The sequence below is a fragment of the Lissotriton helveticus genome, chromosome 5_1 (genome assembly GCF_964261635.1).
Source record: "Lissotriton helveticus chromosome 5_1, aLisHel1.1, whole genome shotgun sequence".
NCBI lineage: Eukaryota > Metazoa > Chordata > Amphibia > Caudata > Salamandridae > Lissotriton > Lissotriton helveticus.
Window position 1 is genome coordinate 1,917,949,916 of NC_136065.1, and position 12,777 is coordinate 1,917,962,692.

Consider the following 12,777-nt stretch of genomic DNA (forward strand, 5'->3'; position numbering starts at 1 on the left):
TTTCACCAGGAGTGCAGAGAAATAGAGAGACGGGCGTTTTCAATAAAAGGTGTTATTTATTGAGCAGTCTTCTTTCTCATGCAAGAGAAATGAGTTGCCACAATTGCAATACTTATCATAAAGTAAAGTGCGTACAGTAAAAGGAGTATTATGAAATAATACTGTAAAAGCATTGATATGGTTTCTTAGCCATATGATACTTTAAAACGGATAAAATATATACATACATAAAAACATTGACTAATGTACTCAACTGGTGCTTCTAAGATACGCCTACCCCGGTGTACCTGACCTAAGCCTAATACGTGGGAAGGAGTAAGTACTGTAAGTTGCAGTTTAAGTTAAGTTGTTTTTTTTGCCAAGAATCTGAATCAAGAATTCTCTTAAGGATTTAGTCAGCTCCGTACCTTGGTAATAGAATGTAGGAGGTCTTGTATCTCTCTCTCAGGACTCGATCTCCCAGCAACCCACAAGGGTGACTGGAAACACCGGAGCTGGAATTTCTCGGCAGGAGAAAAGACAGCGTCTCTCTCAGTGCGTCAAATGGGAGGGTCGGCTTCCTTCGGCACTCGCATCAGATGGGTGTCGGGCAAGTAGATAGCCGCTCTGCTCCAAACCACCGTGTGTTTGCTTAAGGCAACGTTGGTATATTTATACCTGCAAGGTGCCGGGTTTGACGTAAGGTTGGACATAAGACGTCACCAACAACTAACAGTTCTTTCTGGGCTCCAAGAGTTCTTGTTCAAATCAAAACAAAAGCAGGGGGATTTCCCGGGTTGCTGGAGGCTTGGTTTGTTTAAAGAACGCGTTGTACTTTCTAGGAGTCTATGGGAGTAGCCTTGCCGTATTTGGACTGCATGGGCTATAACTAGATATGGACATGATTCCTATGCCTTTATAAGGATATGTTTTGTTATAACCATATAAGGGCATGAATCGGGGATATCTTGATTAGGGTCCTAGATAGATTCACAACAAAGGCATACAGGGTGGTGAAGAACTTTACATCAGCCACCAAGCCTTTACTCCACCTTCTAAATTTAGAGATGTCCGCTGGCCCAGCGTGCATCTCTTTACAGTGGCAGGAACCACCAACAGGGCATTCCCTGTCAGTGTAGGAAAAGTTTGAAATGCGGATCCATAAAATATGATGGCTTGACGCCAAACTTTTCCAATTTTTTTTTTTCAAAACAGATTTTTATTGACAGATCACATAGACAATTGCAGATCTCTGTACCCCAGAGGTATCCGCCAGGAATCAATACACATATAGAATAACGCAATCCATCATTACTTTTGTAGTCGGAACAATGGAATCAATGCAGTTAACTAATCCCCCCTCCCTCCCCCCCCCAACTGACCCCAATCCCATCCCACCCGGATCCCTCCCCCCCTGCACGGCATTTGACAGATCCAGCCACTTTTCCAATTTTTTTATTTTTCAATATCAAACCCCTAAAGTTTGAGTTTATTTTTGAAAAGTGTAAAACAAATTACCTCTATGCCATGGGAATTGTCTCTGAAGATGTGGTAGTGATGTTTTATTTATTTATTTATTTTACTGTTCTCACCCCCAGGATGTACCTGGTGTTGACGACCAGTTTAAAAAAAGCTATCCGATCATGCCCTTACCTCCCCTACTCAGTAAGGCTGTCGGAGATATTACACTGACGGAGTCAATTTTGACTCCGTCGACATAAAACTTGTAGTCCGACTGACTTAAAATAGGATGGGCATACCTTGAGTTTGGTGGAGAGAGTACTTTGTTGCGACGATGTACTCTGCCACCAAACTCTAGATCAGTCCTATATGCCTACCTAATGCCAATCAGCACTGACCCTGCTCCTCATGGAAACAGCCTATCCCGAATCTTGTTCACGTCACCCATTCACCCAGCGGACCACTGATTTTTTAGTTGGGAAATTTGACATTCAACCCAACTGAATCTCTCTGAGTAAGCTCCGCCCCTGTAGGTGTTGGCATTATTCTCATTGTTTCAGAATCAGACCAGTAAAGCCTTTCTACGGTGGCGGTAGGGTCACTTTTCTGTTTTGAGTTAGCGTAGCACAGTCTTTGTTTAGCTGTTTTGTACCTCTTTTTCAGGTGTGAAACGGAACACGCATATCGCAAGCACCTAGGAATGAAAATGGAAATGCTACAGGAGATGGAAGCCGAGGTCAGTCAGCTCATCCCAACTCTCCAGGCAGCCTTGGAAGATATGCACAGAGAAAACGCCGCCTTGAAGTTAGACCACGAAGAGGTACGAGAACCAATGGTGTCCTAACAAATTCTACTTAGTATCTTGGGCATGAAACACTTACTATGAGTATAACAATCGTCATAATTGCATCATCGTTGTTAGGACTGTATTCATTATTAATATCTGTGAAATCCTTACAATTTGTGGTCTGATTCACAAAACGGTGGTGTTGAAAGTCTGGGATGTACATAGGCTTGAGCATACGCACTGTATGGTTTTCCAACTTTGATGGGGGTCACAAAGAATTCCATGTGCACTCCATTCCCACCAAACCACTACTCTCTGCAGATTTGCTCATGCAGAAATGCCACATTGGCAGAATTTCCATGTAACAAAATACGATTTATACAAAATGCTGATCTGGAATAAGATTTTTGAATCATAAATTACTTTATTGCTCACCAAAATTGTATTCAAATGCACAAAAAGCTTTTGTGAATTGGGCCTTTAACATAACTTGTTATCATTATATTACTTGTATTAGTTCTGTTTTTATTGAATTGTTGTCGATGATATTATCATAATTATAACTTCATTGTGGTGTAGTTTTTTCCCCACACCCATGTCTAAGCGCTGTGTATTTTTATGATATATATTGCAATGTTATGTTAATGAGCTCACAATATGTCATTAGTTTGACATTACTTGATTTAACGGGACTCATTTTGAAAACTTGTGACCAGCAGATCGCTGAAGACGTCAGCAGCGAGTGTGAAGTCACCGATCATTTTAGCTGTCAACTAAAATATCTCCCTCTAGAAATAATTTAATTAACGAAGTATGGGAGAGGAGAGAGTTTACAATGTTTTTAAATAAATAACCATGTGAGAATCCAGAGAGGTCCCTCTGGATTCTCACATGGTGATTTATTTGACAAAATATAATAATGTACACGTGGTGCACGTGCATATTTTTGCTCTCCATCTCTTTGGACCAGTGGTTCGTAATCTTTAGACTTCTGTGGACCGCCACTGAATCACCATAGGAAGCTGGAACGCCAGCCTAAGCAATGTCAACATCTGAAACTCAAAACAATACGCAAAACCACAGAAACAAGTATACATCACACAAATTATGAAATACTTGATTTAATTCACAAACAAATTATACAAAATCGAAATTTTGACTTTTAATGGTAGGTTGAAACTTTTCAAAATCAGGTTTCACTTCTAAAATAAAAAGTGATATGTTAGACCCCAGCATACCGCTCTGTCATTTTTTTGCCCCTAATGCATGCTTTCTTCGTTTTTTGGCGCATACCTGTACTTTGGTTGACACCACCTTTGTCCATACGAAATTCTATTTGCTCTACTTGCTCTGCTTCCACGAACCAAGCTAAGGATACCAAGCACATTTTTTGCCTCCAATTTAAATTCCATCATATCTACACACCGTTTTCAAATGTTCAAGTTTACATTTTTTTCTATACCTACTTTATTAATCTACCCATATTATTAATTCTCGAAGGAGTTGCGAGCCCCTTAAGTAGGTGACATGGATGGGATGCCAGGCTAAAAATTGCTACTCGGGTCTTCTCTACCAGTGAATCCTGGCAGCTCCCTTCAAAAGATTTAGAATGTGTTTTAATTTCCGCGCTGCAAAGTGTTTTCCCGACTGAGTCAGTCCAAAGCGGTCCATATCTTGATTCCAACGAGAGACTTTTGGCAATCATGCGAGCCACAAACTCAGTCGCGGTCGGCATGACTCGCGGGTGGGGGGTAGGTTTAATTTTAAAAAAAAATGTTTAACTTACCTTCACCGGCCCGCTCCGGTCCCGCGTCGCGTCTGCTTCCCTCTCTGCTCCTCACAGGAAGCAGGCAGCCTCCCTCCCCTTCCCTAAGTCAATCACAATGGTGCAATGGCAGCTTCGTGATTGACTGGGATGCTGATAACACAGGCGCCTATGGGGAGGCCATTTTCTTCATGTAGGGCCTACCAAACAGTCAGCGCCCTCAGAGTAGGAAAGCCACTCCTGCCCTGCCCTAGATCAGGACCGAACCCAACCAAACCCTTCTGCTTTCTCACAGTGCGAGAAGTAGGAACATAAAATGGTATTATAAATAACATTTTATGTTCCTGCTTCTCGCACTGCGAGAAAACAGTGGGGTGACTCTCCTCCGCCCACATGGAGGAGCCGCCCCTGCACAAACTAAACATTCACAGAAGCACACGCAAGCCTCTCCCATTCTTGGGTGGCCTTTTTAAAGCTAGGCCACCGTTTCCACGCAGCGTCAACACTTTTCTTCATCAGCAAGGCTGTTTAGCCCCTGGTTACTGGTTTGGGGCTCCTGCTCGCATCTCTCGTGGGAATCATCATTCCAAATTCTAGTTTTTCAAAATGACATTTAGGCATGGAAAATCTTTTGTGAATTAGGTCCATTGTATGTAAGAGCTAAAAGGTAGTTTTCCACCACATTAGTCTGCTATCAGTTGCCACTGCAAACTGTGTAGTTATTTTTTAGCAAATCAGACCCGCCCTGTCTGGGCACCTCTGAGATTACAAATAACTGATGTTTGCCATCTACAGAGAAGACATGGGCCAGTGTGAACGGATTGGCATAACTGGTCTGGATGTCGACTGACCGTGGTAAGTAGAACCTGGATGCCAAAACTGAAAAATAAATAATAACTATTTGGTGATTTAACTACATGATCTGATGTTGCTGCAGTAATGTATGGCCATGCAAGGAAGTTAGTTTTCAAAACAAGAACCCCACTGTCCGTCATTTGTCATGATGCTCCATACTAGACACTTTGTTACCATTCCCATTTCGGCTGGACCTCGGGTCCCTTGGCAATTACTGTGCCCACTCCCATGCGATTAGGAACGAGTCTGTTGAGAGTTCCTCTCTCTCTTTTGGCTTCAAAACATGCTGCTCCAGCCCCTTCTGATCGCTGTTTGCTAACCAGTTGTCAGGCAACACTGCAAGTTTCTCTGGACCCCCTTCTATCAAATCTGACAGATAGTGCCTAAGTGGGATAGAGCCCTCCTTCTTGAGTCGCGCTGCTATGAGCAACTGTTTCAGGGACAAAAAAACCTTGATGTCCATCCGTCTCACCCACATTTATTTCAATCTCGCCATACACTGTGAATCTAGGTCTTTTTCGGAACACCACTGGCTCTCTTGCAGTCACTGAATCTGCAGGCATTGATTCATTCATTCATAGACTATCCGGTCTGCCACAGGCACACTGCCAGACACTATGTCAGCTGGGAACACTGCTCATTAAAAATATCAGAGAGTTTCTATGACTGCAGTAATACAAGCATCTGTTAAAAATGTTTTGCTCAGCCCACTTTGAAGAGTAATCCTAAGGTCTACCCTAGATGCACACAGGGAACGGTGCCATGTACAAATAAGCAGGGACATTTTTAAAGATGTTTTATATGCCCTAGTGAAGAAAAAACTGCCTATTTCGTTCCCCTTTGTAGCACATTGGCTCCGTAGTCTAACATCTATTGACTGAGGGCCATATGTATCAAGCTAATTAGCATTCGCAAAGGCCGAAATTCTGCGAATTTCGGCCTTTGCGAATGCTAATTAGACAAATGGTATGTATCAAACATGTTTGATGCAAAATAAGGAATAGCAAAATTTGCAATTCCTTATTTTGCGCTTGCACTTAAGGAATCGCACATTTTGCGATTCCTTAAATGCAATGTATCAAACAAAAAATATTCAAAAAATGCCATTAAGGATTCGCACATTACCACCAACTTCTAGTTGGTGGTAATTTGCGAATTCTTTTCAAAAATCTTTTTTCCAAAAAACAAAAGGTGCCATATGACGCCCGCATGTATGTGCGCCATATGCCCCCAAATGTCTTTTTCAGGGGTGCAGCAGGGTGTTCTTGAGACACCCCTGCACCCTTGAAGAAATTCCTAATTTGCGATTAGCTAATTGCTAATCGTAAATTGCACCTTCATTCCTATGGGCCTCCTGGCCCATAGAAATGAATGGGTAATTTGCGATTAGCAATTTGCTAATTGCAAATTAGGAATGGTAAAGAATCGCTATTTAATAGCGATTTTGTACATACATACCATTTTGCATTTCCTAAATAGCGATTCCTTAAAATTCGCTATTTAGGAAATGCAAAATAGTTTGATGATACATATGGCCCAGAGAGAGCTAAAATAATGGTTAAAAGACTTAAATGAATACTTAAGATACACCCAACAACTTGCCATGGTTTAATTTATTATAACTTCTACAGAAAATAAGTTATAGAACATGTTTTTCTGATGTGCCAAAATCCAGACTTCTAGGAGCTTTTCCTGATTGGCCAGCCTTTGAAAGTCTGAACCAAACTGCTCTGATGAGGTGTGAAGTGGCATGCATAGAGAGAAAAGGCATCTGGAGGGAGGAGATCTGCAGCTGCAGAGCAAAAGGCAGGGTGGGGGTGGATTAGCCAAACGGGTCTTCAAAGAGGGAATGACAGGACAGGACCCAGGCACAACCCCACTGCCTGCACAAGCAGCCAGGCAGGAGCCCCAGTAATTGAATTAGCAGAGGGGCTGGAAGGGGAGTGTTAAGGAAAGTAGGCCTCACCAGTGGGTTGCCTTAGCCAGATCCTTACCTCCAGGAGATTCTCCATTTTGTATTTTGCGGAACAGTGCTTTCTGGGACAGGAATATGCCACACTTTGAAGAAAGCTGTTGTACTTCTGGGTGGCACCCTGTTCCCCATTGGTCACGGGCGCCCCCTGTTTGTCACCCAAGAACACTGGCTAAATATGGGAGAGCTTCCAAGCAACTCAGATCCATGCCTAAAACTACAAGAAGAAGAAGGACTGGCTTGCTGAATCCCTGGCCTGTACCTTCCCACTGGAGGATTTTCTCTCGACGCTAAGCGAGGCACGTCAGCAGGCCGGATTTCCATCAACGTCATCAGCTTGGTTCAGCGCAAGCCCTTGGTCACCTCCTGAAAGTCTTGAGTTCCAAAACTTTCAGTGAGATGGACCTGAAATCCAGGCTAGGTCGGGGTTTGACGTAGTCGGCTTGACTCTCAACGTTGGGTTGGTCACCTTATGGAGCTTTTTCCAAAGGTTGCTCCAAACTTTTCCAAACTTCTGTAACTTCTTCCTGAAGTTCCTCATGAGGGTTTACAGTGTCCAAAACACCAATTCAAGGGTCCGAAAGCTCTGAAATGGTTCTTTGGATGTTTTAACTATAATCCCTACAATGCACCCGGCCATAGCCTTAAAAGTGCTCTGGACGCACTCCATGATGGAGACTTCTTGGTAGAGAATATGCCGGTGGTCTCTATTAACCTGTACTTTTCAGGGTGTCCACTCCTTAATCCATGTGAAGCGAGGCAAAGTCCATAGGGCTGTAGTATCAGATTGTGCAGCAGGTGCAATCCTTCAGAGTGCCGTCCTTTGGGTGCGGATCAGGGTTCCAACAGGGCAGACGTTCTTCTCCTTGTTGTTTCAGGCAGTAGTACTGTTCCTGGGCATCAAGCAGGGGGGTGCCCATGACCAATGGGATGCATGGTGCCACCCTCAGGTATGACCACTTCCTCCAAAGCATGGCATATTCTTGTCTCCGAAAGTACTGTTTTTCTACAATCCACAATGTAGAAATTTTCTCCTGGAGGGTTGGATCTGGTTAAGCCAACCCACTGGTATGGCTAAGATTCCGTAACACTCCATTTCCTGTCCCTTCACTAATGTAATTATAGGGACTCCTGTGTGGCTGGGAGTGCAGGATGTGGGGCCAGTCTGTGCTGTCCTAAAGTGTCCTTCTCACTTTGAAGACCAGTCTGGCTACTCCAACCTTCCTTTTGATTCTGAAGCTGCAGTTCTCCCCCCACAGGAAATCCTTTATCTCTCTCTAGCAGGTCACCTCACACCTCATTAAGACAGTTTGGCTCAGCCTGGCACAGGCTGGCCAATCAGGAGAGGGCAGCTGGAAGGCTGGATTTTGGCTTGGGGAAAAGAAAGTTCTATACCTTCTTTTCTGTAATAGTTAAAACACATCTAACAATGGCAAGTAATTGTACTTATTCTAACTGTTAATTTAAGTCTTAGAATGCCATTTCTAGCTCACTCCTGTCAACATTTATACGTAAATAAAATATTCCCATGTTAGCGGTCGTACTTCGCTCCGCCAGTGGAGTTTGAGGAGATTTACCAACTCCGTGCTCCGCTGGGAATACGAAATTTGGCAAATTTCTGCCTCCGTGGCGGAGTGAAGTACGAGGCCAGCCCCATATAAAAAATCTTTTTTTTTTAAAACACCACTTACCTTGTCTTCTGTCTTCCCTCCTCCTCGCCCTGGTGTCTCCCTTCTTCTGGCATCCTCCTCTTCACGTCCCTGTAGGTATTGCGTCATGCGTGAACTGCGCATGCGCAGTTCACGGAAGACGTAATACCTACAGAGACGCGAGGAGGAGGACGCGGGAAGAAGGGAGACACTGCAGCGAGGAGCAGGGCAGGCAGAAGACAAGGTAAGTGGTGTTTTTTTAAACAAAAATTATATTGCTTTGTGTGGTGACTGTGGTCCCGGGGCGTGGCGGAGCTGAGCTCCGCGTAGTTCCAAGAGATTTTTTTTTACTCCGTGGAACTACGCAGCGCACCACTACGCATTCTCCGCCCAGAGTTAGTTTTCTGCAGTGATGGTGAAAAAGAAAATTGGCAGTTTTCCCCTCATCAGGGCTCATAAAACATATTTTATAATGTCCCTGCTTATAGTTACAAGGCACCCTATCCCTGACGCACCTAGGGGAGACTCTATTGCAACTTATATGTAAAAATAAGGTCATTTGAGACTTTAGAAGTAGCTTTAAATCCAAAGTCAAATTTGCGTATACATTGAGGGCTCGATTACGAGTGTGACAGTGCAACTCCGGGACCGCCCCACCGGCAAACCCGTATAAGAACTGCCTGCTGTATTATGAATTGTTTAATCATTGGCGTGTGTTTCTTTGGCGTTCCCACAGTGGTGCCTTTTGAAATAGGCACCGCAATGGGAACGTCAAAGGAAGTTCCAGCATGGCATGGACTGTGAAGTCCATGTCCTGCTGGAACAGGGGGTGCATGCACAGAAGGGGGGCACATGTTGTCCCCCCATGTGTGCATCCACATGGAGGACCCTACAAGGCCTTCTTTATTTCCTCACGGACACTGTTTTCATGAAGGAAAGATCTTTATGAACTCAGTGGCGATGAGGAGAGTCATAAGGTGTTTGGCCAGGCCGCAGTGGTCCTGCCAAGCCTATTGATGCCTTTTGACCGCCGCGCCACTGCCATGGAAAGGCCGTTACCTGGCGGAGTCATCGGTTCCAGGGCAGCACGACCGCCAAGGTCATAATGTGGTGGTCAGAAGATCACCACTGCCGATTAATTAGGCCCTTAATGTAAATGCAGCCTGAAAAGCAGTGCTGCCTTTAAAATGACTGTTTTTTTAAATACAAAAAAGTACCTAACCACCAATCTATGAAGCTGTTTACTGATTAAACAGACTTAGACCATTGTGTTACTTCATTTGGTCTAAAGTAATTTATTTACTTCTATTGTCATCTTTTTTTAGCATATTCAAGCATTATTAGAACATGTCCTTAAAAAAAAATAGACTACCTATAACATTTAACATTAACACTCAAAATTACTCAATTAACAGAACAAACATGTATTACAAAACATACATTAAGTAAATGACAGAAGGCACCACAGTAGCGCACACTTAAGTACATTAAGTCTACTGGGTCTCTAAGCCTAAATGCCCTATTATATACTAGGGACTTATAGTTAGGCTGTCAGTACAAATTGTAAATAAAACTAATTACCATATTCCTCATAATTCAGAGCACTGGCCCTGGGTCTGCTAAACAGAGGCCCAGGGCACAGTCAGAGTGAGTTACCACCAGTATCCAGCAAGAAATCGGGGAGATTAGGGCAAAAAGGATGAGTTTTTCACAGAGATCTTTGGAGAATTTTTAGTGAAAAGCTCCATCAGTGGACCGACCCTTCCTCGAGAGTCAAGTTGCCGACGTTGAACTGAGACCCGGCCTGGATTTCAGGTACATCCCACTGAAAGCTCTAGAGCTCAAGACTTCCAGGATTTCATTGAGGCATTGTGCTGAACCAAGCCGCTGTCGTAGAACTGCAACCCACCCTGATGAGGAGACTCGCTCAATGGCAAGAACAAAGCTCCAAAAAAGTGACTAAGTAAGAAGGTAAAAACTTGACCGGGCCCTACCACTCACTGTATCTGGCCCGCACTCCATCGATGTCAGCCTGAAACTTTGCATTTGTCCCCGTCAAGCGTGACCAGATGTCCTCAAGTAGTGCTTTGGCTTTTAGGCACTAGAAAGTGTTTATTCTTTAAAAATTCATATCTCTGGTTCCCTATATTGGACTTTTGTTGTTTAGGTGTCATTTTAATCATACAAATATTTCATATTTTTATAATTCATTGTTGGACTTTTATTATGTGTTGTGTCTAACTTATTTAAGGTACTAGCAGCCCGTCCCGACGTTGTCCGGGTATGAATTGCTGACGGCCAGTAGTATATTGTTTTGTAGGATTTCGTTTAGATAGCATTTCTTATCTGTGACAGGCCTGTGAAACGCTCTGATTCACAGTGCACTGCTGATGCACTTAAGAGTGCGCTTTCAGTAGTGTGTGAACTCGAGTTTCCATACTTTATTTTTCCTTGCAATATTATATAGCGCAAACTCAACAACATGGCATGAGCACAATTTACATTACAGAAGAACAAATTCATTTGTGGTAGGCCCGGGGAGATAAAGCGATTTGCCTGGAATCACAGGATGTTGAGCTGATGCCGAGATCCGAACGTAGCTCCCCAGCTCTAAAGTTCGCAATTCTAGAACTTGTGGCAGGAGGTGTATCTAAAAGTGTATGTCGGTGCTGGCCATTAATGAGAGAGACCTGTGCATTTTTCAAATGGGTGGTGAAAAAATATGAGTATGTTGCTGGAGATGTGGGCCGCCGTGCCACCAATGTACTTACCGGGGGAGGGTAAACACCCATTATTCCGCAACTTTCTTTCCGCATACCATCACTCCGCATACTTTCATTACGAAAGTACCATGACTCCGCAATGCTATTATAACGCATGGCATTACATTTTATATGCTTTTACCATGCATACATTTACAACAAAATTCGTTGTAAATGCATGAATGGTAAAAGCATGTTTTTTTTTAAATATTTGGATAAGGTAAGTACGGGTATAGGGGTATATGTTTTGGGGTACTGACGTATATGTTTTGGGGTGTTTGGGTATTTTAAGGGTTCAGATATAGTTTTGGGTTATGGGGTACAGGGGTAGTTTTAGGGTTTAGGGATAGGTATGGGTTTTGGGGTACAGGGCTATTTTTAGGGTTCAGGGGTAGGTTTGGGTTTTGGGGTACATGGTTATTTTTAGGGTTCAGGGCTAGGTTTGGGTTTTGGGGTACAGGGGTATTTTTAGGGTTCAGGGGTAGGTTTGGGTTTTGGGGTACAGGGTTATTTTAAGGGTTCAGGGCTAGGTTTGGGTTTTGGGGTACAGGGGTATTTTAGGGTTCAGGGGTAGGTTTGGGTTTTGGGGTACAGTGGTATTTTTAGGGTTCAGGGCTAGGTTTGGGTTTTGGGGTACAGGGGTATTTTTAGGGTTCAAGGGTAGGTTTGGGGTTTGAGGTACAGGGGTATTTATAGGGTTCAGGGCTAGGTTTGGGTTTTGGGGTACAGGGGTATTTTTAGGGTTTAGGGATAGGTTTTGGGTTTTGGGGTACAGGGTATATTTATAGGGTTAAGATGGGTTAGTGTTTAAGGGTGTTGGGGTATTTTAAGGAGTAAGCGTGGGTTATGATTATGGGGTGCAGGGGTATTTAAAGGGAGCAGGGTGGGATTAGCACACGATATGAGACATGGCATGAAGGGCGGAACGTATCACACGCCCCCAGCGTTTGTCACGCCCCCAGCACATGCCCACAGCACAATGCAGACACGCCCACAAGGGACTACTTTGCTGGCACGGTTCTTTTACCTTTTAAATGTATATGGTGGGCGTCTGCATAGCCTATGTCCTTCTGCTGCAACTGCCCTTTCCAACGCTGTATTGGGTGTTGTGATTGATGATGTGGTTCCTGAGATTACCCGCCTCAAAGGTTTGGGCTCTCTCTTTATTATATTAGTATGGATTGGTGTTTTTAAATGCTTTGTGCACCTATCTACTAAGTTAAGCCTGCCTGCTCTCAGCCAGCTACCAAGGATTGAGCAAGGGAATAATTTATTGAGACCTTGACTGGTCCTTATATTGTGATTGTGACCTTATTACTAGAAGTAGGTACCTACTAACATCTACTAAAAAACCTCATTCCAACAGTCACCTACAGTCCTTTCAATAAAGACTCATCAGCCAAAGACAATTCCTGTGACTCTTTCCAAAAGAGTCTTAAAATCACAGGAAGAATAATTTCTTTACATTAACGTGTAAATTCTTGCTTGAAGTCTTCAGCTAAGCTGAAAATATGCGATAAGCACAAGTAAGCTAAGTGGGATTTGAC

The 12,777-nt window shown here is 43.5% G+C and overlaps 1 protein-coding gene across 1 annotated transcript in view; it reads left to right on the top strand.

Moving 5' to 3' along the window:
- KRT222 (keratin 222) overlaps positions 1 to 12,777 on the top strand; it is a 299,136-nt gene that overhangs the window by 132,781 nt on the left and 153,578 nt on the right. Inside the window, exon 4 of the mRNA XM_078645497.1 lies at positions 2,104 to 2,260. Within this exon, the coding sequence (XP_078501623.1) occupies positions 2,104 to 2,260 (157 nt within the window). The remainder of the gene's footprint in view (positions 1 to 2,103; positions 2,261 to 12,777) is intronic.